The sequence below is a fragment of the Oncorhynchus mykiss genome, chromosome 5 (genome assembly GCF_013265735.2).
Source record: "Oncorhynchus mykiss isolate Arlee chromosome 5, USDA_OmykA_1.1, whole genome shotgun sequence".
NCBI classification, from domain to species: domain Eukaryota; kingdom Metazoa; phylum Chordata; class Actinopteri; order Salmoniformes; family Salmonidae; genus Oncorhynchus; species Oncorhynchus mykiss.
The window spans coordinates 55,196,408-55,223,302 of record NC_048569.1 but is presented as its reverse complement, the minus strand read 5'-3'; the positions used below and the strand labels follow the sequence as shown (position 1 = coordinate 55,223,302).

The window sequence follows — 26,895 nt, the reverse complement described above, 5'->3', positions numbered from 1 at the left end:
GATTTCACCCCATGCTAACTGAAGCACCTGCCACAAGTTGGATTGGCTTGATGGGCACTTCTTACGTACCATACGGTCAAGCTGCCCCAACAACAGCTCAATAGGGTTGAGAATACCAGCTGACTGCTTCTTCCCTAAGTAGTTATTGCATAGTTTGGAGCTGTGCTTTGGGTCATTGTCCTGTTGTATGAGGAAATTGGCTCCAATTAAGCGCTGTCCACAGGGTATGGCATGGTGTTGCAAAATTGAGTGAAAGCCTTACTTTTTCAAGATCCCTTTTACCCTGTACAAATCACCCACTTTTTTTTACAAACCACCCCAGCATCACATAGCCTCCACCATGTTTGACAGATGGCGTCAAGCACTCCTCCAGCATCTTTAAATTTTTTCTGCGTCTCACGAATGTTGTTCTTTGTGATCCGAACACCTCAAACTTAGATTTGTCTGTCCATAACACTTATTTCCAATTTTCCTCGTGTTCTTTTTCCCCATCTTAATCTTTTATATTTATTGGCCAGTCTGAGATATGGCTTTTTCTTTGCAACTCTGCCTAGAATGCTAGCATCCCGGAGTCGCCTCTTCACTGTTGACATTGGGACTGGTGTTTTGCGGGTACTATTTAATGAAGCTGCTAGTTGAGGACTTGGGAGGCGTCTGTTTCTCAAACTAGACACTCTAATGTACTTGTCCTCTTTCTCAGTTGTGCATCGGGGCCTCCCACTCCTCTTTCTATTCTGGTTAGAGCCAGTTTGCGCTGTTCGGTGAAGGGAGTAGTTCACAGCATTGTACGATATCTTCAGTTTCTTGGCAATTTCTCACATGGAATAGCCATAATTTCTCAGAATAAGAATAGACTGATGAGTTTCAGAAGAAAGGGCTTTGTTTCTGGCCATTTTGAGCCTGTAATTGAACCCAAAAATTCTGATGCTCCAGATACTCAACTAGTCTAAAGAAGTTCAGTTTTATTGCTTTAATCAGCACAACAGTTTTCAGCTCTGCTAACATAATTGCAAAAGGGTTTTCTAATGCTCAAGTAGCCTTTTTAAAATTATAAACTTGGATTAGCTAACACAACGTGCCATTGGAACACGGGTATGATGGATAAAAAAATCTGCCGTTTCCAGCTGCAATAGTCATTTACAACATTAACAATGTCTACCCTGTATTTGTGATCAATTTAATGTTATTATAATCGACAAAAAATGTTATTTTTCTTTCAAAAACAAGAATATTTCTAAGTGACCCCAAACTTTTGAATGGTAGTATATATATATATATATATATATATATGTGTGTGTGTGTGTGCGTGTGTGCGTCCATGCGTGTTTACGTGCATATGTGTGTGATAGAGTGAGTGACTGACAGACAGACTGTATGAAAGAGTGAAAGGGATATAGTAAATGTGTGTGCGTACCTACGTGCTTGTCTTTTGTTTCTGACTGTCCCTCTGATTCTCTGATTCAGCAGGCTGTTTATGACCCGGTGAACTGGTTGCCGGGGAGCTAGTCTGACCATGGCCGCCGGTGAGGCTTTGGGGGAGAGCCAGCTTCGGAGGATTATCAGAGATCTGCATGGTACGTTGCCATTGAGTGTGCGTGAGGCTGCGTGTGGTTGCTCGCGTCAGTCTCTTTGTGACAACGAGTGTGTCTGGGCCTGTGTAAATGTGACAGGGGGAGACCACCACTGTCTGCTGCCAGCGAGTGACAAAGAGGGAGAGAAATGGAGAAGGATCGTAGAGGTCAAGTGACAGAGGGGTTGCAGTGGCCTGGATGTGACTGGTTTGGCATTGGCTACAATCCAGACAGCATTTCTTTCCACACTTTGGTTGTCCCCGCTCCTCATTGAGAGGACATCATGGAGCCGACCCTCTCCCCCAGCCCCCTGGGGTGTGCTTTCTAGAGTGTGGCGGGGGCGACCCTAAAGGCCCTATCAGCATGCAGCAGGAGAGAGGGGGGTGCTCCGCCTCCCGTCGAGTGTCTTTCCATTTATTTATTTTTACGCTGGAGAATGCACGTGTATAGTAAATGCCTTTAAGTGTGTTTACATCTGTTTTTGTTCTGTGATGGACTCTCTCCTCTCTCTCTGAACCACAGATGCTGTTGCTGAGCTCACTAAAGAGTACAGGGAGAATGGGGAGCCAATCACGGATGATAGTCCCAATCTGCACAAATTATCCTACAAACTGGAGTACCTGCTGCAGGTGAGTCCTTGGGTGGTGGATCTTTCTTGATACACATGGGAAACTGTAGAGTGTGAAAAACCCAGCAGCATTGCAGTTCTTGACACACTCAAACCGGTACGTCCGGCACCTTACTACCAAACCCTGTTCAAGGGCACTTAAATATTTTATCTTGCCAATTCACCCTCTGCATGGCACACACGTACACAACCCATGTCTCAAGACTTAAAAATCCTTCTGTAACTTCTCCCCTTCATCTACATTGTTTGAAGCGGATTTAACAGGTGACATCAATGAGTGATCATAGCTTTCACCTGGATTCACCTGGTCAGTCTATGGCATGAAAAGATCATGTGTTCCTAATATTTTGTACTTTCTGAGTATAAATGTGAACAGGAGTAATAGTGACCAGTAGCAGGATAAAATATATTGATACTATTGGTAATGGAAATCAATAATCAATGTATAGTAGTGTAGTGGTTGTAATACATCTGGTCAATAGTAATTATAGCAGCAGCGTAGGTGTGAGGGGGAGCAGTAGTTGTGAGCCATTTAAGTCTTATGGCCAGGGGATAGAAACTGTTTAGCAGTCTGTTGGTCTGAGCCATGATGCACCGGTACCATCTGCCCGGATGGGAACAAGGCCCTAGCACGCAATGACTACATCAAGCTTGTGACTCTACAAACAGGTTGGATGGGCAAAGATCATACCCCCAAGCCATGCTAACCTTCCCTGTTATTGGTAATGGAGAGGTTAACATGTCTTTGGCGTATAACCTTTGACCCTCTAACTTTCTTACTCATCGTTATTTACAATTCATTCAGGATTATCCATAATCATTGTAATTACTGCACTGTTAGGAGCTAGTAACACAATAATGTTGCTGCACCTATCTGCTAAACTGTGTACACATCCAATAAACTTTGATTTGATTTAGGGGTGGTTTCCCAGACACAGATGAAGTCTAGTCCTAGACTAAAAATCTAATCTGTCTCCAGAAGAATCCAAGTCAAATCAAGGCCAACCTGCTATGTTCACCAATATGACATTGTTCACATCGCTAAACAGTATGTCATGTAAGATTTATTGCCAACACGTCATCTACACTATTCAGTTTGACCAGAAGGAGAAGACAACATTTCTTGGCACCAGAAAAGACTACTGGGATTATTTCAGCGACTGTCTGGCCAAGATCAAAGGCGCCAACGATGGTATCCGCTTTGTCAAATCCATCCCAGAGGTATGGAGATCTGCACTTTTAAAAGTCAATTATAAGGATTGTCAACTGTTGATACACAACGTTTAGTAGTAATTCATATGTAATGTTGTTGTCTCTTCAGAGGTTTTTTTGCCACCGTTTTATGGGTCCCAGCAAACATTGTCACCATTTCTGTGTAACCTCTATCTGAAGTTATGTATAATATTACAGTTTTGGGTCTTAATGTTTGTTTGTTTTTTACCTAATGTGAAATAATGAAGGAACAAATATACTTGATCTACAAGACACATATTTCACAACAGTGATTGAAGGGATTGAAAACGACCTGATCGCTAATACTCCTGACATTGCAACTGTCATGGATTGCTTAATTAATGTATATGCATTCAGTTCTCTGTCTCGCTGATAACTAGGTAACTGCCAAAATAAAGGAAACACTTGAGTAATTGAGCGATTTTTAAAAAGTATATTGAAAGCAGGTTCTTCCACACAGGTGTGGTTCCTGATTTAATTAAGCAATTAACATCCCATCATACGTAGCGTCATGTATAAAAATGCCCAGTTACCTATTATTTGGGCTACCATGGCTAGAAGAAGTGATCAGTGACTTTGAAAAAGGTGTCTCAAAGGAGCATATGGGGTTAAAGTGTGTGTGTGTCTGTGTGACAGTCACCAGATCTCAACCCAATTGAACCCTTATGTTTTCCATCAACAAAACACTAAATTATGGAATTTCTTGTGGAAGAATGGTGTCGCATCCCTCCAATAGAGTTCCAGACACTTGTAGAATCTATGCCAATTTGCATTGAAGCTGTTCTGGCGGCTCGTGGTGGCCCCAACACCCTATTAAGATACTTTATGTTGGTGTTTCCTTTATTTTGGCACTTACCTGTTGTTATAAGGACATGGGGGAATTTGGCATTCTGCTGGGTGGTGGACACTAGCCATGAAACACAAATACTCTTTGTAAGCAGGATCTACACAACAGATGTTGCTGAATATGGATGAATTATAAACCACTTTTGAGGAATTAAAATGTCTGACAAACGTTGATTTGAACTATCCTTTTAACGGACATGTTCAGGAAGCACATATGCTCATTGTAGGCCTCATTGGTGCTGCAGCTGAACAGCTATCACATATATTTGCTGTACAACACTGTGAATATGTTATTTACTTACCCCTTCCAGCTGAAGACATCTCTGGGGAAGGGCAGGGCTTTCATTCGCTACTCCCTGGTGCACCAACGACTGGCCGACACTCTGCAGCAGTGTCTGATGAACCAAAGGGTAACCAGGTAAAATTCAACCCGGCACAGGATTTACAGAGGTCATGGGTTAAAAACCCTGAGGCAAAGAGGGGTTCATCTCTCAAATACGTATCACACGTGGGAATGGCAAAGTGAGCAGAAAATCTCAAACCTGACACCACTTCTGGAACAGTTTTAGGGGTTGAACGTGGATGCGTAGGGTCAAATTTGTGGAACATAATCATGTTTGGCTAAATTAAGGGACTGTTAGCGTTTTGGTTGAAGTGACACTTCATTAGACATAGACTACTGTTCTGAGATTTGGACCGATCTGACGGTAAGTTCATTGTTTCGAGTAAACATAATTTCCTTTCATTTCTCTTCCCTTGTGGGGTTTTACTTCTATAAATGTATTTCTCTGTTCCTCAGGTGAGTAAAGAGAGTGTGCCTGTACTATGGCGCCAAAGGTTACTGGAAGCAGTGTCCAGTGGGTTTTGGAGGGGTTGACATGTTTTCAGATGCAGTCAATATATATTGTACAGATCTGCTTCTCAAAAAGTTGCTTCTCCCTTCGTAAAGAGTCGTGTCTGTGTGCTCGATGTACTTGTGAAATGTATCTGTGTGTTTACAAAAGGGATGTTCATTTTTCATATATGCACTGTACTTTTTGTGAGGGCCAATATTAATGAAGGTATTTCTATGTGAATGTGTGTATTTCTCCTTTCATTCTATCAATATGCTTATCTTCTTCTCTGTGCAGTGACTGGTACTATACTCGCAGCCCCTTGCTGAAATCTCACCTCGGTGTTGACATCATAAGTCACCTGTATGAGCTCAACGAGGTCCAGTTTGACGTGGCCTCCAGGGGTCATGACCTTGACTCGTCTTGGCCCACCTTTGCAAGGTAACCAATCACAAAGACAGAGTGGTTTATAATACATCCCATTCTCCAGGTGCTGTGTATTGGATTGAGTAATTGATGTAGATTAAAACGATACTTGGTGATGTCACCTCATCACGTGTTTTCTGAACTCCAGGAAGACACTGGGCACGCCCAACTCACCTGGCCACATGTGGAAACCACCCAGTCGCAGCTCTAGCATCAACAGTCTGGCCAGCACCTACTCACAGGTACTGACACAGCCCGCCTTCCTCCTCAAAGCTTTTATTCTGCTGGCACTATTATGAACTGGTCATATCTTAACATGTCATATTGCTCAGATTATACCATAATGAAACGTAAAACCATAAACTGAGTGGTGTCATCTGCACTCAATCAAATACTCTCTTTCTCCAACCACCCTAAACCACCGCAGCAGGCTCATGAGTTCCTTGGCAGCCCAGACAATGGCCCAAGCATGCTGAGCGAGTTGAACGAGTTGTTGCCTTCCAGCGTAGAGGTGGGTATGTTGGACGAGCTCCGCCTGGAGCTGGACCAGTCGGAGCTGAAGCAGCGCGAGCTCCTGGACAGGGTACAGCAGATGGGGGAGGAGGGTGCTGAGCTCAGACGTGTGGTGGTGGAGCTACAGAGGCAGCTGGACGTGTCACTGACCGCCCAGGAGAAACAGCAGGGAATGCAAGGGACCCTGAAAGACCTGGAGGCACGGGAGGAGGCCTTGTCCTGCGAGCTGGAATCCCTGAGGGCCGGGGAGAGGGCCAGGGAGATCGAAAATCGCCACCTTCAGGAGAAGCTGGCAGCCGCAGAGGGGAAGAACGTAGAACTAATGACCAAACTGGATGGGGTGTTGGATGAGAAGGGCCAGCAGGCGACTAGCTACTTTGACTCGGCACAGAAGATCCATGAGCTACTGGACAGACTGAAGGAGGCTGAGAGGGGGAAGATAGAGGCTCTGGCAGAGGGAGAGGATAGGAGGAGACAGGCCGACAGGCTGGCAGATGAGCTAAGGGTCAAAGAGGTGGCAGAAAAGAAGGATGAGGCCAAGCTCGAGTCGCTGTCAAAATCCATTGCAGAGGGGAACGCTAAGTTTGCGGATTGTGCAGAGGAGCAGCGTAATGCCATTGACAAGCTGAAGGGGGCATTGACTTTGAGAGAGAAGGAGGTCAACAACCTGCAGAGGCAGCTGCAGGACCTCCAGAGTGTTCTGGAAGAGATGGAGAGACAAGCAGAGGAGGCCAGAAACAGAGCAGAGGAGGAGAAAGAGGAGATCCAGGAAAGCATATGCAGTCTGAAAGAGGCCTTGGAGGTGGAACAACTCTACCTGAAGGAGCAGTTGAAGAGCAGAGAGGCGGAGCTGCTCTCCAGTATACAGAGGCTTCAGCACCTGGAGGTCCAGAGCCATAGCCTGACAACGGAGAGGGACATCCTGAGCGCCAACCTCTCCAAGCTGGAATCTAGCATCAGGGAGAAGGCCAATAAAATTGAAGAGTACAAGACTCAGTGCACCAACCTGATGGAGCTGAATGGGAAGTTGCTTGACACAGTGAAGAGGAATGAGGAGCTGAAGAAGGAGCTGGCAGAGAGCCGGGCAGCCCTGGAGGGCGAGGTGGCTGCTCTCAGGGCGTCTGACAAGCACCTGAGGGGCCAGCTGGACGACGCCAAGGTAACAGTGGATGAGAAGGACAGGAAGTTGCGTGAGGAGAACCGGGCCTTGGACGAGAGTTTACAGAGGGCAGCCATGGCTGCTGCGGTCTCAGATGCCTCTACCAAACGGCTGGAGCAGGAGAACCAAGGCCTGAGGGAGGAGCAGGCTACGGTGAGGGCGGCGCTGAGCTCCATGCAGGAGGAACTGAAGTCCATCCACGGGCAGATTGGAGAGCTGGAGAAGAGCTTGGGGGCATCCCGCAGGAGCGAGGCCAGCCTGCAGGAGCAGCTCCAAGACCACAAGGCCCAGCTAGAGAACAAGGAGAAGGGCTGTGCAGAGCTCCAGGCCAGGGTGGAGGCCCTGGAGGCCAGAGGAAGGACACTGGAAAAGGCTAAGGCAGATGCAGAAAATGCCTGTGCCAAAAAGACAAAGCTGATAGAGAGGGTCACCACTGAGAAACAGACGGTGGAGAGAACACAGCTACAGAGAAGCTCTGCCCAGGCCAAGGAGAGCCAGGAGGTAGCCGCCAAGCTGACTATGGTGGAGGGCCAACTGGAAGTGAACATGAAGGAGGTGTCCAGGTTCCAGGCAGAAGTGATGGATTTGAGAGTGCAGCTGAAGACCTCTGGGGAGGACAGGATGAGGAGTCAGGCCCAGCTGGAGGTGATGGAGGCCCAGAAAGACGCACTCAGGACCCTAACAGAGCAGCTCAAAGCCCAGACAGAGGCACTTAACCAGAGGCACGTGGCCGAGCTCCTGCAGTGCAAAGAGAGGGAAGAGGCTCTGAGCAGGGAGTGTGACCAGGAGGCAGCCACCCGGTCCGAGTCGGCTGCCGCAGAGGCCTCCGCCAGGGAAGAGCTGGCCACGCTAAAGGCCCAAAATGAGAGGCTGGCCATGGAGAATGCTGAGATACGTGAAGGCCTCCACCGGGCCAATACAGAGATGGCAGAGCTTGGGATGACTATCTGTAGACTGACAGCAGAAAGGGAGGAGGCCAAGGAAGGCTGGGCGGGGGAGGCAGACAGGATAGGGGAACTGGAGGAGAGAACTTCCGGGGAGGTGGAGCGGCTGGAGGCCTGCATGGCTGCCATGCGCCAGGAGAACACCGGCCTAAGAGAGGAACTGAGGATGACAGAGAACCTTCCGGGAGCCATGCTGGAGCTGCAGGACAAGCTGGAGAAGGCAGAGGGCCAGGTGAGGAGCCTCCAGGACACCAGTCTGGAGGAGATGGAGGCGGTCAAGTTCCAGATGAGCTCCGAGAGCATGAATCATCAGAACCAGATCAAGGTGAGTTTGGCTGGATTTCTTTCAAAAGCCTGTGACAGGGGGGAAATTATTGTGATTAATTAGACAATTAATTACTATGTGTGAATCAGAACACATTTACCTCTTTATAAAACAGTGTGCTTTTGCTGTGCAGGAGCTGCAGAATTCTCCTCACTTTCATGTTTTTGAATGACCGATTTGGCACAATTTGAACACTTGTATGTTTTGCTCTCTATCCAGAGTTTGAAAGATGAGCTGGGGAAACTGAGGGTCCAGTTGCCTAAAGAGCAGGAGAAGGTGTCCAGTCTGGAGACCAAAATCTTTGAGATAGAGGTCTGTATCTTCACCTCTTTCATTATTCACATATGATAGAGAACATTATAACAACTCTAATGCAATGGTAAATCTTCGCGCTGGCTGTAGCGTTATAGGTTGGGGGGGTCCAAAATATTTTTTTGCTATTTTCACAACCAGAATTATGGGCGCAAAAGTTGGCGGTGGCGTGAAAGGGCTGGATTTTGATGAATAAACAGGTTGTGTGTGTGTTGAGGCTTCTCTGGCCGGTCAGAACATGCTCCATGGCTAAATATGTGGTTGCTTCATGTTGTGTATTTACGGTATTTTATGTATCAACTCCAATTAGAATGTTAGTCCGTTATAGCCTAGTTTATTAAATTCACTAGAATATTGATAAGACCTGAAAAGACACTGTATAATTTTATTCAAATTCTAATAAAAACAAAAAAACAACTTGTTCTAAATATGCTATGTCTAACTACAGTTACTGGCACCATAATTACTCGCCAAAGGTGTATAATACAGACCAGGTAACTTAGACTATGGAAGGTTTTACACACATCCAAACTTTTCACAGGAGCTGGATAAAGATCCAATATAAAGAGAAAGGGGGAATGTCCACTCACCGTTATACTGCTCACAAATGTAATGTTTTAATAAACATCATGGAACCATCTTATGGATCATATTTGCACTCCTCTGGAAATAGCAGACGAAATTGCATCGCATCCGAACCATGTACGTTCTCACCATATACCCATGGACGGTGAATCTTTCTAATTAAGTTAGTTTTTTTAATCAAATTAAACGAAAAACAATATATATATATATTTTTAAACGAACAATATTTCTAAATAGGATCGGATCCGAAGCATGATATCATAAATCGCTTCTCTCGTTACATGGCACTGTGTGCACACGTAGGCCTAAATGTCTTAACGCATAACATTCACACGTCTATACAAAATGCTAGGCTCCTGTCAATTGTATTGTTATCTGCAGTACGAGTTAAAAGACACACCTGCTCATTCAAGAGTTTTTCTTTATTTTTTACTATTTTCTATGTTGTAGAGTAATAGTGAAGACATCAAAACTATGACAGAACACATATGGAATCATGTAGTAACCAAAAAAGTGTTTAACAAATAAAAAATATATTTTATATTTGAGATTCGTCAAAGTAGCCACCCTTTGCCTTGATGACAGCTTTGCACACTCTTGGCATTCTCTCAACCAGCTTCATGAAGAAGGCTTTTCCAACCGTCTTGAAGGAGTTCCCACATATGCTGAGCACTTGTTGGCTGTTTTTCCTTCACTCTGCGGTCCAACTCATCCCAAACCATCTCAATTGGGTTGAGGTTGGGTGATTTTGGCCAGGTCATCTGAAGGAGCACTCCATCACCCTCCTTCTTAGTCAAATAGCCCTTACCAGATGGGATGGCGTATTGCTGCAGAATGCTGTGGCAGCAATGCTGGTTGTCTGCCTTGAATTCTAAATAAATCACAGACAGTGTCATCAGCAAAGCACCATCACACATCCTCCTCCATGCTTCACGGTGGGAACCACACAAGGTGAGATCATCCATTCACCTACTCTGTGTCTCACAAAGACGCATAGGTTAGAACCAAATCAAATCAAATTTATTTATATAGCCCTTCGTACATCAGCTGATATCTCAAAGTGCTGTACAGAAACCCAGCCTAAAACCCCAAACAGCAAGCAATGCAGGTGTAGAAGCACGGTGGCTAGGAAAAACTCCCTAGAAAGGCCAAAACCTAGGAAGAAACCTAGAGAGGAACCAGGCTATGTGGGGTGGCCAGTCCTCTTCTGGCTGTGCCGGGTGGAGATTATAACAGAACATGGCCAAGATGTTCAAATGTTCATAAATGACCAGCATGGTCCAATAATAATAAGGCAGAACAGTTGAAACTGGAGCAGCAGCACGTTCAGGTGGACTGGGGACAGCAAGGAGTCATCATGTCAGGTAGTCCTGAGGCATGGTCCAAGGGCTCAGGTCCTCCGAGAGAGAGAAAGAAAGAGAGAAAGGGAGATTTAGAGAGAGCACACTTAAATTCACACAGGACACCGAATAGGACAGGAGAAGTACTCCAGATATTACAAACTGACCCTAGCCCCCCGACACATAAACTACTGCAGCATAAATACTGGAGGCTGAGACAGGAGGGGTCAGGAGACACTGTGGCCCCATCCGAGGACACCCCCGGACAGGGCCAAACAGGAAGGATATAACCCTACCCACTTTGCCAAAGCACAGCCCCCACACCACTAACCAAAAATCTCAAATTTGGACTCATCAGACCAAAGGACAGATTACCACCGGTTTTATGTCCATTGCTCGTTTTTCTTGGCCCAAGCGCTTATTTGAGCTGTTATTGCCATAATATGGACTTGCTCTTTTACCAAATAGGGCTATCTTCTGTATACCACCCCTACCTTGTCACAACACAAACTGATTGGCTCAAACGCATTAAGAATGAAAGAAATTCCACAAATTAACTTTTAACAAGGCACACCTGTTAATTGAAATGCATCCCAGGTGACTACCTCATGAAGCTGGTTGAGAGAATGCCAAGATTGTGCAAAGCTGTCATCTAGGCAATGAGTGGCTACTTTGAAAAATCTAAAATATATTTTGATTTGTTTAACACTTTTGTTATTTCATGATTTCATGTGTGTTATTTTATAGTTTTTTTGTCTTCACTATTATTCTACAATGTAGAAAATAATAAAATAAAGAAAAACCTTGGAATGAGTAGGTGTGTCCAAACTTTTGACTGGTACTGTATGTGTGAGGCAGATTCTCCAAAAAATCTGCTTTTGATATGGCATTATAGGAGGACTGAATAGTTTGGAGGAGGATATCTTTTGCAATCGGACGAGGGTAGCTCTTTGAAAATGGGAATGGATAGCCTACTTGAACAAGAAAAATGCAGGTATGTGAATTGTGAATAATGAAAAAGCATGAGGACAAAAACCTCAAATGTTTCAAGGCACTCTGTTGACCATTTAAAACCTCTATATTCATAAGCTACTTTTAATATCGCAATGCTACTAAACCAGCCTTGATTAAGGGGAAGGTAGGCTATGCTTGTTTTTTTAATCAAATTAAATGAAATCGTTTTTTTATAAACCCGATTCACTGTCACAAAAGACGCATCTCTCCTTCCATGGGCACTGTGCATCATGGCTGGATAGTCTGCGCTTTCTCTCTCAAAATCCATTCCATTATCAACTGCGTTACCGTTAAGATGTGCTTTTTGTGGGTCTTAAAACTTCCCATTACTACTGTATGAAATGGTCACTTTTGTGCTTGTTTTTAAGGCAACATCTCAAATATTGACACCCCTCCCACCTCGGCGCAAGCGATCTGTTGTTAGACAGGCAAATGACCGAACCTGGCGTTAGGGCTGTAAAATGCCAGTGCTGCAGTTTTTACACGACGAAATTGCAAACTAACGTGCGTTTGACATAGCGCCAGACGAAAAAATGATACCACAGTCTTCAATCCCCTATCAAGATAGACCACTTTAGGATACACTGGCGCAGGACAACTGATTGGCTAAATGGCATGTCTGTTTAGCAGCTGACACTGGAATAGCGGAAGGAAAGAATCAGTAAGAGGAATTTGTGAAAGATCATATTGTGTGTAGAAGGAGAGAGTGGATGACAAATCCAGCCGTGGCACATTCATCTTGTCTGCCCTGGCAAAAGTGTTTATGTTTTCATTAGAGAGGCAGAGGAATGAATATGAGAAAGGGAAAAGGGGGCAAAGGTAAAAATACAAAAAGGGGGCGAGAGGAGCAGGGCTGCACACACCTGACTGGGTTAATGAATACCCCGAAGATTAGATTAGCTCAGTGTTCATAAGCCGAGGATGATAAAACTGAGGGCAGGGTGGTGTGAATCTCCTTCCTCTCCCTGCGTAGAGAGTCTGCCTGTACTATAATACTTTGCTATGATTGAGTGAAGGAGAGAGTTAATTTACAAAGCATCGCTCCTCTGTAGACTTCTTAATCCTTTGTCTGTATTTAAAGGGGTCAGCAGTTCATCTGTTTACGAAAGCTTTTTTGGTTCTTAAAAAAAAAAAACGAGTGTATGTTATGATTATGTTTGATGAAGGGGGTGAATGAGGAGTACTCACGGCTGATTGGAGAGAAGGATGCTCACGTCGCAAAGTCGGAAGCCGCTATTCGTCAGAGTGAGGGAGAGATTCAGCGACTGAGAGACTCTGTCACCAGGTATGGCTATAACCTTCCATTTACCTCTGACATACGGCAGCGTTCATTTCATACAAAATAGTAACTAAAATATTAGTCAAACTCATGTTTTTCAATGGCAATTGACAAGACTATAACTGACTAAATAGACACAGAAAAATTATAACTAAACAGAAATTATGTTTCAGTTGACTAAAACGAAACGAGAAAAAATGATCTCTGTGAATAAAATCGGACTACTAAGTGGACTGGATAAGGTTTTTTGGCGAGATTATGCTTTTCAATGATAATAAGCACAAGCTAACCAGTCACCATCAGCCTTCTACTTAGCTACCTTTTGCCTGGTTAAGAAACCCAAGCTGCTTTACAAAACAAAACAATAGTAGCATTGAGTTTAATAGTAAAACAAGTCTAGCTATGTTTTTCTCTCCCTTGAGCATAGAAAAGTAGCCGTCTTTAAATTTGTAGTCTCGCTCAACCCTCCCACTTTCCTCACTGCATTTCATAGCCAGGTTCTGTAGCCAACATGGCCAAGTCTCCCTCTTTCCCTGGTAGAAATTATTCTAGCCCTTACCGTTCAAAAGATATGACCCATTATACGTTTTTGATTTCTATTGTGCGTTGGCGGCCGCCTCTTACGTTCATGATGCATATCTCGGGCCGTTCTTAAACTGGGTTACTTGCGGACCGTTAACCATATGTTTAGACCACACCTTGTTCAGTCATGTCACCTTATTAGTAGGGCCGTGGCGGTCACAAAATGTTGTCAACCAGTGATTGTCAAACAAATAACTGCCTGTCTCACGGTAATTGACTGTTAATTAACATAAACATGTCTATCATCTCCTGGCTTTCACGCACAGCCTACAAGCTACTGATGGAACATCTACATTAAAAAAAGTCTAATAAATCCATTTAATATAGTGTACACCAAGGAGGAGCAAAGTATTGGCTGTATCCGGCCCACTGGGCACTTCAAAATATCAATATTTTTTTTACCCCTTTTTTTTCTCCCCAATTTCATGTTATCCAATTGGTAGTTACAGTCTTGTTCCATCGCTGCAACTCCCGTTCGGACTCAGAAGAGGTGAAGGAGATTAGTGCGTCCTCCGAAACACGACCCAGCCAAGCCGCACTGCTTCTTGACACAATGCCCTCTTAACCCGGAAGCCAGCCACACCAATGTATCAGAGGAAGCTCCGTACACCTGGCGACCATATCAGCGTGCATGTGCCCGGCCCGCCACAGGAGTCACTGTGATGGGACAAGGAAATCTCGCCCTGCCAAACCCTCCCGTAACCCGGACAACGCTGGGCCCATTGTCCGCCGCCTCATGGGTCTCCCAGTCACTGCCAGCTGTGACACAGCTCGGGATCGAACCGGGTCTGTACTGACGTCTCAAGCACTGATATGTAGTGTCTTAGACCGCTTCGCCACTCAGGAAGCCCCCACAAATTGATTTGAACAAAAATGTGTCCCTTCATTGAATTTCAAAGTCCGGATGTGGCCTTCGAGCCAAAAAGTTTGCCCACCCCTGGACGACACCATTACAATAAATCCATTCTTTATTTTAGACACGTCTAAAGAAACATGATATGAACAAAATGTAGTCTTATTTCAGAAGAACAGAATAGCATACTGAGTTGTTCTTATGTTAGGACCTGATATGGCTGTGAGCTACACTAGTTCATTTAGAAGACAAGATTTGCCTAGAATTCCGTGGCATAATTTTATTTCATTTTATAGTATGAAGAAACAATTGAACATAGCTTCATAGAATATAAAGGATATTTTCTCCAAACGATTTCGAAGAAAGTGCGCACATGCGGCTATTCTGTGGAGCATTTAACAAATAAACTGGTCCTCCTATATGTTTAATTTAGAGTTATTTATGCAACTTAAGTTGTGATACAAACGTAGGGCTATATTTTTTAAAACATTTTTAATACGTTCTTAGGCTGCATGACGGGACTCTAATGGTGATTTGAAAAAAAGTTGCATGAAAGGCATGAGCTCTGATTTTGTTTTTTGTTCAAGCTGCACACACTTCATCAGTCTCTCATTCACAATTTTACAAGCACTTGATAATATTCTCACCAGACCTCGAATTTCCCAGTGGCATCTCCCTTGTGTGGCTGTAATGCCCCCTAAAGAAATCCATGAACTCTGAGGCCAAATTAATACAACCACTCGCATCAACAACAAAAAATGTAAGCAATGAGGCTGATGTAACAGATCAGAACGTTTTGCTTAAAATGTTGATGAACTATCTCTTCCCATTATCAGCGCAGCAATGCGCACACGGCAGGAGGCAGGAAGCGCAAATGTTCCAAAATGCAATCAATTAGCGGGAAAACGCTCTTCCTGAAAGTGATGGCAAATGCGATTATTATTATAAAGATGCCTTTTTATGGTGGAAAAAGGCATGCACTGTTTCTTGCCTTACTGCACAAGCTGGGAATCATTCACAAGTGATAATACATCATTCACAAATGATAGGCTAATATTGTCACCCATCAGACTATTCTTAATTTAACGTTGTCTTTACATATACTAAATAACATATACTGTATGTCTGTGGTACATGTGTGCTGTATGTACATGTGTGCCTGTGAGAGAGGGAGAGAACATTGGAGAATGCTGTAGCAGGCCTCACTCTCCATTGACTTGCATGGAATTTGCTTATACTGTATAATCTACTCTAGAAGTGTATGAGTGGATTTCTTTAGATATAGTTTTAATATATATATATTGGTCCTCACAATATACAGTATATACCAAACATCATTACGATCTGATCATTTAAACATGTATTCACAGGACTTTAACCCCATGTGTCCAAAGTACAATAGTACAATATAGTACAATATCAAAACTCACATTGTAGACAAACGCCAATTCGCTCTTCCATTCGCTTAATCCCTGTCACTCCCTTCTAATCGCTCCCCCATTTAGTGCCGAGGAGGCTCTCTTGGAGGTCCAGGCGGCACGTGAGGAGCTGAAGAAGAAATTGGAGCAGGCCGAGGTTGACAAGCATAGCCATTGCCTCAGGACGACAGCAGAGATCGACGACCTCTACCGAACCAAGAGCACCCTGGAGGAGCGCCTCATCGAACTAATCAAGTATGCCCTGGGCCTTCCACCCTCCTCTGCACCTGCCCCGAGCCATGGGAGGAAACAGAAAAGTGACAGCTGCACCTTTTGATCTTGTAGAGGGGGAGGAGCTTTGTTTAGGAACTTGAAAGGGTGTTGATGACTTGTTTTCCCCCCTTTGTTTGGGCGATCAGATGGCATGTTATGTCTGGGTTCTGCCCTCTTAGCTGAGCCCTGGGGGAAGTGTGTGTTCTGAGGATGATCTCCCATAGCGAACACAGTTTAGGCCTTTGATATGCCATCTCACCACTGACAGTCTCATCTGATGAGAAGGAGGGAGGGAAAGGAAAGAGATGGATGGGGGGGGGGAAAGGGTATAAAAAAGTGACACAGAGGAGGGCGACGAAGAAATAAGTTGTTTGGAGACAGACAGAAACCAATTCGGAATTCCAAATCAACCGGTAGGCACTTCTGTAGGTGTAAAACAATTGGTTAGGTGTATCCAATATACAGCTAAAAGGGCAAGATGAAAGAACTACTGTACTGTATGGATTATACATATCCGATCTGTTGAAATCTACTGTACATAAAGTGCCTAGGAGTAGTCGATTTGGAATTCAGAAAGTCTATGATTTCAAGGAGAAAGAGAGTGCGAGGGGGATTTCAAGAGGGAGAAGAATGAAGAGAAAGCAACAGCTCTTGTCTGCTTATGATTATTCCGTTGTTTTGGCAGTAATTGATGCTCTCTCTCTCTCTCTCTGTCTCAGCTATTCGCATAGCTCTCATCCCCAGTAGGGGATAAAACACAATTCCAGCTCCCCTGGGGTCTCCTTAAACCACTAGAGTGCTGTTATTTACCGTCTTCATTTACTCTTTCACTTTTTCCTATTCCTTACTGCTCATTGGCAGAAAGATGCACTCCAGAACAGGGGGTCATTGGAAAGTGCATGTGGAATTAGATTAGGACAATGTAAACAGAATAGCATGAGTAATGATTATGTACCCACAAACCATACAAATGTATGATTCACTCGTTACAAAGAAACCATGCCTGAATGAACCTAACTGAGCGGATAATTGCCATACTCTGTCACTCTCTGATGAACAGAGGGGAACAACCAGATTTGTATAACCCATGTTCTTTTTGGCAGCACGTCCTGCGCTCTAACCCCCTACCTGTGTATGTGTGTGTGTACCCGTGTGTGTTTGTGACCTTTTTGGTGCTTTGTGCTTCGATGCTGGATCCAAACATTCAAAATGTATTCACAGTGTGTGTATGTGCTCCGGCAGGGATAAGGACATTCTGTGGCAGAAGTCCGATGCTCTGGAGTTTGAGCAGAAGCTGCGGGCAGAGGAACGCTGGTTGCAGGACAAGGAGGCCACCCACTGCCTGGGCTGTCAGGGCCATTTCACCTGGTGGCTACGCCGACACCACTGCAGGTGGGCACTGAGAGGGCACTGACTCACCAAATGGCCATATTACGTCATGTTACGGGAACCGTAGACACGGTGTTAATTGCTATTAGAGAGTCGGTGACTTTAGAAATTGCTGACTCTTCTTTTTTTCTTATCGTGACTTCAACAGACTACGGTCTGACTGGTAATGATTGAAAACATTGTGATACACCTATACACCAGTGGAGGCTCCTCATAGGAGGAAGGGATTTCAGGGATTCAGGGATTTTCATATTTAAAAAAAAAAAAAAGTTACATTCAAAAAGTTATCCTTTTTAGATAAAACTAAGCTAAATATAATCAGGTCACCAAATAATTGATTGATTAAAACATACTATTTTGCTAAGAAATGTCCACAGTAGCCTCAACAGCACTCTGTAGGGTAGCACCATGGTGTAGCCGGAGGACAGCTAGCTTCCGTACACCTCTGGGTCCATTGACTTCAATACAAATCTCACCCCCTTCCATAGACTAATACAGTACTGAAAGTATAAGATACAGCTAGCTAGCACTGCAGTTTGATTGGGTGGAAAAATTAATTCCTTCCAAAATGAAGGGCAAGCAAGAGAGAGAGAGATTAATTTTTAAAACTTTCAGTTTCACTTAGCCAGCAAATGCAGCTAGCTACTTTACCCTACTCAAACAGAGGGATGCTATGTTAGCTAGCTGGCTATGACTATCCAACACAACACTGGAACTCTTCCAAGTAAAGGTACGCTTTTGGTTTTTACAAATGTATTGCCACTGTAGCCGGCCGGTGTAAGTACTAAACTGCTTACTGACTGTACACTGTAACGTTATTAGTTATGTTGACTATGACGTTACTTTAGCTAATATGGTGACAACGATGTAGGCTGTGGGTAGCAGTTTGGCTTAGAAAGGTTTTTTCGCCTGGACACATACTGCTGATGTGTTGTGCATTAATGTCCACAAGCGACGAAGGGAAAATATGAGAGGAGGAGAGGATATAGATGCGAGAAGGAATAAAACGTGGCTATTATGAAAGTGAACTGTATTTACGTGTGATCAGGGGTGTATTCATTCCACTGATTTTAAACGGGATTAACATACCTGAATTCGTCCAATAGAAACTCTCGTTTGCAACTATTGGACTAATTATCACATCCTTTATCAGCTAGATGCAGGCAAGAGTGTGTAAGGCGGTATTGAATGTGTCACTGTCTGTCCATGTGTCACTGTCTGTCACCTCAAATTCTTCTCTTGACCTGTGTGAACCTACATTGTAAACTTTCATTCATAGGCTATGTTGTAGCAACCTCATGATGGGTATACGGAAAATTAGAGTATCATGTAATAGCCTAAACCTATCTCTGTGAATGGAATATGAATGACAGTCATCCAATATGCTGTAATAGAAATAAGGCCATGCTGATAAAAATAAATTGTCCTCCCTCATCTTTAACGCCACTGACCGCCACTGTTATACACATTTGTAAACAGGCCATTTTACATAGTGGTTACAATGGACAGAGGTGGTGAATCTGGCGATATTGCCAGGATGGTTGATTGAGTATATTGGCTAATAATTCCAAGGTCTCAATTATATTGGACTTTCAGGCAATTCAGTATTTGAATTGGCATTTTAGTAATTTAACTCCTGTATTGAATGAATGTTCCACAGTGATACAATACTAGACTCTCTTCTTGTTTCAGGCTGTGTGGACGCATCTTCTGCTACTACTGCAGTAACAACTTTGTGATGACCAAGCACAGTGGGAAAAAGGAGCGTTGCTGTAGGGAATGTTACACCCAACATAGAGCCGTGGTGGAGAGGTTCACAGAGGGTGAGCTGAGTCCCTCCGACACCCAGCTGCCTCCCCCCGTAATTGGGCCTCACTCACTCCCCAAACCAGCCCCCTACAAACCTACTCCCAGGGTTACAGGTGAGATATAGATGGTCTCACGTATGCACACGCAAATACACGTACACACTCCTAGTATGCGCACTCAAAAACCCACACATACAAATACATGCTCACACACTTGCAAAGGCCTTTTTCAAACACTCAGTCGAAAGGGACACGTATTTAAGCAAACCCCCTTGAGACAATTTGATTGAAAAACACAATTTGTTACAATTACTCTGGCCTTCTTTCAAGGTTGTGTAAAGTGGTTTTGTGTTGAATAGGGAAGTCATAACAGGTACTGAAACAAGACCATCCTCTGTACCCTGTGGAATAAGAACAGAAACCTTCTGGCATTCCTAACCATTCTAGTGGTTTACTTCCATTATCTTGTTCTAAGCAAAATGGCGAGGGGTGGTAGGTGCCACCTCAATTCAATTGTCTTAATCTCCCTTCCGCTTTACTGCTTTCATGAACAAAAATGGCAAAAACCACAGCGGAGGTTGCTTGGCAAACATCTGCCTTGTTTTGTCACGTCATTGTACTGGGAAGGGAAAATGTACGGCTACTACAGATTTCAAGAAGTCTTCATATTCCTCAAAAGGTAAGTTCTGCTGTGGACGTTTATAGAACAGCCAAAGCCCAATGACGTGCGTCGTCATCACACATACAAAACCTGACAGATGGGATAAGATAAGAAGTTCAAAGAGATAGGCTAGTAAAAACATCAAGAGATACTGTACGATTAGAAAGGTTAAAACATTATGTAAAACATCAGAGCACAATTGAAAAATATATGGCCCATGGAAACCAAACGAGGGGGGTCTGTGGTGATAGGTGGGATGGGCAGAGAGGGTGGGATTAAAGAGCTTATGTTTGGTAATGTGTTATTGTTATGTGACTGCTTTATATAAAAGTACCATGTGTGTAAAGCGTGTATGCAAAATGTCTATGTAAAATGTGTATGTAAAATGTTTGTACAGTACCAGTCAAAAGTTTGGACACACCTACACATTCAATGGTTTTTCCTTATTTTTACTATTTTCCACATTGTAGAATAATAGTGAAGAAGAAATCAAAACTAGGAACTCATACATATGGAATCATGTCCTAACCAAAAAAGTGTTAAACACATAAAAAATATATTTTAGATTTTAGATTCTTCAAAGTAACCACCCTTTGCCTTGATGACAGCTTTGCACACTCTTAGCATTCTCTCAACCAGCTTCACCTGGAATGCTTTTCCAACATTCTTGAAGGAGTTCTCACATATGCTGAGCACTTGTTGGTTGCTTTTCCTTCACTCTGTGATCCAACTCATCCCTAACTATCTCAATTGGGTTGATGTTGGGTAATTGTGGTGGCCAGGTCATCTGATGCAGCACTCCATCACTCTCCTCCTTGGTCAAATAGCCCTTACACAGCCTGGAGGTGTGTTGGGTCAATGTCCTGTTGAAAACAAATGATAGTCCCAGTAAGTGCAAACCAGATGGGATTGCGTAACGCTGCAGAATGCTGTGGAAGCCATGCTGGTTCAGTGTGCCTTTAATTCTAAATAAATCACAGACAGTGTCACCAGCAAAGCACCCCCACACCGTCACACCTCCTCCATGCTTCGCTGTGGGAACCACACATGCGGAGATCATACATTCGTTCACCTACTCTGAGTCTCACAAAGACACGGCAGATGGAACCAAAAATCTCAAATTTGGACTCATCAGACCAAAAGACAGATTTCCAATGTCTATTGCTCATGTTTAGTGGCCCAAGAAAGTCTCTTCTTATTGGTGTCCTTTAGTAGTGGTTTCTTTACTGCAATTCGACCATGAAGGTTTGATTCACGCAGTCTACTCTGAACAGTTGATGTTGAGATGTGTCTGTTACTTGAACTCTGAAGCATTTATTTGGGCTGCAATTTCTGAGGCTGGTAACTCTAATGAACTTACTCTCTACAGCAGAGGTAACTGTGGGTCTTCCATTCCTGTGGTGGTCCTCATGAGAGCCAGTTTCATCATAGCGCTTGATGGTTTTTGCGACTGCACTTGAAGAAACTTTAAAAGTTCTTGAAATTTTCCATATTGACTGACCTTCATGTCTTAAAGTAATGGTGGAGTTTAATTTATATGCTTATTTTAGTTGTTCTTGCCATAATATGGACCTGGTCTTTTACCAAATAGGGTTATCTTCTGTATACCACCCCTACCTTGTCACAACACACATTGATTGGCTCAAACGCATTAAGAAGGAAAGAAATTCCTTAAATTAACTTTTCAACAAGGCACACCTGTTAATTGAAATGCATTCCAGGTGACGACTTCATGAAGCTGGTTGAAAGAATGCCAAGAGTGTGCAAAGCTGTCATCAAGGCAAAGGGTTATTTTACACTTTTTTGGTTACTACATGATTCCATAAGTGTTATTTCATAGTTAGGATATCTTGACTATTATTCTACAATGTAGAAAATAGTACAAATAAAGAAAAACCCTGGAATGAGCAGGTGTGTCCAAACCTTTGACTGGACCTGTATGTGTAGCAGAAAAGCTGAAAAAAATGTATATATATATTTGTCCTCCGAAGGTGGATAGGTAAAATAATATATATATATATATTTTTGTTGTAAAAGAACATCAAGACAAAAGCCTTGGTGATCACAATTTGCTATTCATAAAAACATAATGTGATCTCTATGGCTTTTCTATGTGTAAAACATGTATGACTGCCTGGGATAGAATTGGGTATAGGTGTGACTTCTTGCTCCTGTTATGTCTTTAGACAGCTCTTATAAACACTTTATTAATGCATACATACAGGCTAGTGTTACAAGTACATGACTGGTTTGATCACCTGTTTCCTGTGCAGTGTCGGACCCCAGCGCCAAGACTGATGACGGGGCCTATGACATCATCACAGAGGAGGATGCGAACGGTATCTATGACAGCGACTCGCTGTCCCTAACCACAGGGGATTCACTGGAGGGGGAGCAGGACACACGGCCACTGGGGGCGCTAGAAATGTGAGTGCAACCAGACATGGACAGATACCTAGCCAAATAAACACACACACACGTGTACACACACACGCATGCGCCTATACACAAATGTGGGTACACACACACACACACAGCATTCCAAGTGCACAGTCATGACAAACTATTGAGTAATGACAAGCTCTCTCTCAAAGAGTCATGAAAAACTCTCAAATCTCTCAAAGACGTGCGCTCATTTCATGACAAAAATTTCAGTCCTTTAGGAGGACTTGATTTCCAGTGGCATGCAGTGAACGGGCTTATCTCGTACCACAGAATTCCCTCAAAGTAAGACTTTATTCACAACAAATGTATCTTTATTTTTCAATATTAAGAATTCCAACGGTATTGACTTAAAACTTCTTATGGGCAGGTGGGACGGTAACGTCCCACCTAGCCAACATCTGGTGAAATTGCAGAGCGCGAAATTCAAACTACAGAATTATAACTATTTAACTTTCATAAAATCACAAGTGTAATACATCAAAATAAAGCCTACCTTCTTGTTAATCCAGCCGCTGTGTCATATTTCAAAAAGGCTTTACGGCGAAAGCACACCATGCGATTATCTGAGGACAGCGCCCCGTATACAAAACCATGAAAAACATATTATCAACCAGGCAGGTGCGACACGAAAGTCAGAAATAGCGATATAAAAAATGCCTTACCTTTGATGATCTTCTTCTGTTGGCACTCCAAAAGGTCCCAGGTACATCACAAATGGTCCTTTTGTTCGATAATGTCCTTCTTTATATCCATAAAACTCAGTTTTAGCTGGCGCGCTTCAGTCAATAATCCACCCAGTTTCCCTCCATCAAAATGCATACAAAATGAATCCCAAACATTACTAATAAACTTTTCCAAACAAGTCAAACAACATTTATAATCAAACCTTAGGTACCCTAATAAGTAAATAAATGATCAAATTTAAGATGGAGAATCGTTATTGTCTGCCGGAGAAAAAATACCAAAGAATGCGCTCTCATGGTTTGTCCTCGGGGTTTCGCAGGCCATATCAGTTCTGTTATACTCACAGATATTATTTTAACAATTGTAGAAATTTTAGAGTGTTTTCTATCCAGATCTACCAATTATGCATATCCTAGCTTCTGGGCCTGAGTAACAGGCAGTTTACTTTGGGCACGCTTTTCATTTGGACGTGAAAATACTGCCCCCTACCCAAGAGAGGTTAACGTTTCGGGAAGTAACAACTAGCCTACACGTGGATGCCGTACAAGACATGCAGCACTCCAATGGATCCTGACGATCTTGCAAGTGTGATCAGAGTGATTGTCCGTGAGGAAATATCCTCCAATCACCAAGCTGAGCCCAACCAACAACACAGTAGTGAAACTTCAAACCACTGTCATCAATTGAGGCTAAAAGGAAAAAGATCTCAAGGTTTCAGCTACCGCCCTACACACCTGGCTGGAAACGGTGGAGAAGTATGACACATTGCTAGTTGCAAATAAGCTGCTGGAGGAAAAGACACAGGTGCTGGGAAACCACGGCAGGAAATGTAATTTGAGAATAATCGGATTGGATCATGGAATCCAAAGATGGTTAACCAACAGCCTATGTAAGCACAGATCTACAGAAACAGCAAGCTACCTACAACCAGGTGAGAGGACTACTGAGCGAAACTAACCTGAGGTACAGCGTGGTTCACCCGGCGAAGCATCAACAACAAGACCCACGCAAGCCTCTGCAGCAATGGAAGTCAAGCCAATGCTGGATTACTCCCCCGACCATAATCTACTCGGCCTCACAGGCTTTCTGACCCCCTCCCCTTTCTGTATTATTTATTTCGCGTTCGACTCCCGTCTGTCTTTGTGTGGGTGTTCAACCCACTTACTTTTTTACACCCTCTTGACCCTCTTAGACGGGACCCACGAATAGAATGTCCCAGAGGGAACTGAACAGCAATGAGCAAATTACTGTTCAAATTAGGATCTGTTGAATGCTTCATATTCGTCCCTACTAAACAGGTTTCAAGCTTATGAGTTTTTATTTCACGTTAATGATTTCATATGGTTTATTATCCCCCCCTTTCTAGTCCAGTAGAATGTATTTGGTATTTAGATTATGGGACGATAATAGAGGGAGCTCTGTGGATGGGCTATTTGTTCCTGTCATGCCAGAGCCCTGCAACTGTATGCATCGTTGTTGGAGTCTACAAGAAAGGGATGTTGTAAATATTACGAATATAACACAGCTGCAATGTAATCATGAATATTCCCTTTTTGGTGGGAGGGAAAGGGGGAGGTTTATATGAGTTGCGACCTGGTGAGACTCCTGGGAAATGTGTTTTTTTCTTTTTATACATATTCTATGCTGGTTACAGAATACACATCTATTTACTTTTTAAGTTATCAGTGCTTTCTTGGAGTTTACAGGGCATGAATGAACAAAGAAAATGTACTACTACAGTTGTTTTGATATTATCAATAGGAAGGAAACTCATAATAATGAGGAAAATCAATAGGAAACTCATAATAATGATGGATGATATATAAGCAAAATAGAAAACATCAACTTCAAGGTGGCTGCCTCCTCTACTGCTAATAATTAAACAAAAGCAGTAAGGGACAGATCAAAATTTTATGGGGAGGGCTCCCCCCCATAGAATTAACAAAAAATAATGTTTATGACTACAAATAGCAATAACTGTAGCGACCCTGTGTTTATCAACTTTGCCACTTAAGCATGCTTTGGTGGCACAGACGATGCCACACAGGGCTACGGACCAGAAGTTTGACGGTTCGCCGACGAGCTCACTCTCCCTGCCTGTTTAATTACACTACGACCAGAGCCGGCTGCAGACAATTGTCAGCTAGGTAGAAATAGTATTTTCTACATTTTGATGCCATATTTATAATTATATAAAATATACGCAATGATTTTTCCACCAACAGGTGTCTGTGCCAATGCACCACACAACCAATCGACAAAGCATAATGACTTCGGAAACTTGTGTTTTCAACATCCCAAACATCTTGACACATAAAAAGCATGAGCTGGCGCACACCCAGAGAAAATGATTTAGTGTAGAGGTGCTGACTAGCGGTGAATAAACTGTAAGCTATAGAAAGGGAGTCGCACACTCTATATATATATATATATATATATATATAGCTTAAATGACTGGGTAAAAAAACACCAACATTTCGGCATCACTGTGCCTACTTCAGGGTCATTTCATGAATGCTTGAACTCGGTTATGTCGACAAACAGTTCAATTAGTGCGACCAATGACAACAGTGAGGGTGTCATAATTGTGTGTCATAATTGCTAGGTTGTGTCATGGTTCCTTCTGGCACCAGAGGGCGACAGAGGCCGTCCTAGAGACTTTTATTGGACTTATTCTTATTGTCTTATTTCATGATTGTGTCCCTGTTTTTAAAGAGTTTTGTCTTCTGTGGTCCTTTGCAGATGCTTGAATTGTTTATCGTGTGCGTTCCTTTCCTGAGTGAGTTTGAGACTTAGTGTTTGTTCCTTCAAGTATACAGTGATATTGCGGCTACCATATATCAGTAAAGCATTATGTGTATACTTAAGCACTGATTCCTCGTCTGGTCTCTTTTCTGTGCCTGGGTCCAAACTAACCACGTCACAGGTTGAGCAGAATGAATTGAGCAAAACTGTTAAGACAATAGCCCACAGCATATTGAATATATGATGCCATTGTTATCATTAGCATCTACATACATTACTGTTTCATTTCATTTCATTTCACCTATGGAATTAACTGAATTTCTGCATAAATTGGTGATGAAAGTTGATCTGATCTTCATCTAAGTCACAACAATAGACAAACACAGACAAACAACCCCGTTCTGCTAGCGGAACCCCTCGCCAACAGCCAATGAAATTGCAGGGCACCAAATTCAGAAATCTCATAATTCACATTTCTCAAACATACAAGTATTAGACACCATTTTAAAGATAGAATTCTTGTTAATCCAACCACTGTGTCCGATTTCAAAAAAGCAGAGCATATCATAATGTTAGGTCAGCAACTAGTCACAGAAAGCATACAGCGATTTTCCAACCAAAGAGAGGAGTCACAACAAGCAGAAATAGAGATAAAATGAATCACTAAACTTTGATATTCTTCATCAGATGACACTCCCGGGACAACATGTTACACAATATATTTATGTTTTGTTCGATCAAGTTCATATTTATATCCAAAAACCTCTGTTTACATTTGGCTTTGCCTTCAAAACATCCCGTGAATTTGCACAGAGCCACATCAATTTACAGAAATACTCATAATAAACATTGATAAAAGATATAAGTGTTATTCACAGAATTAAAGATATACTTCTCCTTAATGCAACCGCTGTGTCAGATTTCAAAAAAGCTTTACGGAAAAAGCAAACCATGCAATAATAGTACGGTGCTCAGAGACCAACACAACCCAAAAAAATATCTGCCATGTTGGAGTCATCAGAAGTCAGA

General features: G+C 43.0%; 1 protein-coding gene across 4 annotated transcripts in view; it reads left to right on the top strand.

The window, feature by feature from the left end:
* The window catches only part of LOC110524072 (FYVE and coiled-coil domain-containing protein 1), a 53,959-nt gene that overhangs the window by 13,270 nt on the left and 13,794 nt on the right, over nucleotides 1-26,895 (top strand). For 2 of the 4 annotated variants that reach the window (XM_021603384.2, XM_036977867.1), the window contains exons 2-14: nucleotides 1,465-1,574; nucleotides 2,094-2,200; nucleotides 3,295-3,420; nucleotides 4,590-4,696; nucleotides 5,409-5,552; nucleotides 5,686-5,779; nucleotides 5,965-8,478; nucleotides 8,698-8,790; nucleotides 12,896-13,014; nucleotides 15,949-16,116; nucleotides 17,377-17,526; nucleotides 19,216-19,445; nucleotides 22,266-22,419. In XM_021603384.2, the coding sequence (XP_021459059.2) occupies nucleotides 1,514-1,574; nucleotides 2,094-2,200; nucleotides 3,295-3,420; nucleotides 4,590-4,696; nucleotides 5,409-5,552; nucleotides 5,686-5,779; nucleotides 5,965-8,478; nucleotides 8,698-8,790; nucleotides 12,896-13,014; nucleotides 15,949-16,116; nucleotides 17,377-17,526; nucleotides 19,216-19,445; nucleotides 22,266-22,419 (4,067 nt within the window). In that variant the 5' untranslated portion in view covers nucleotides 1,465-1,513. The remainder of the gene's footprint in view (nucleotides 1-1,464; nucleotides 1,575-2,093; nucleotides 2,201-3,294; nucleotides 3,421-4,589; nucleotides 4,697-5,408; nucleotides 5,553-5,685; nucleotides 5,780-5,964; nucleotides 8,479-8,697; nucleotides 8,791-12,895; nucleotides 13,015-15,948; nucleotides 16,117-17,376; nucleotides 17,527-19,215; nucleotides 19,446-22,265; nucleotides 22,420-26,895) is intronic. The other 2 variants (XM_021603386.2, XM_021603385.2) reach the window with 2 other exon arrangements.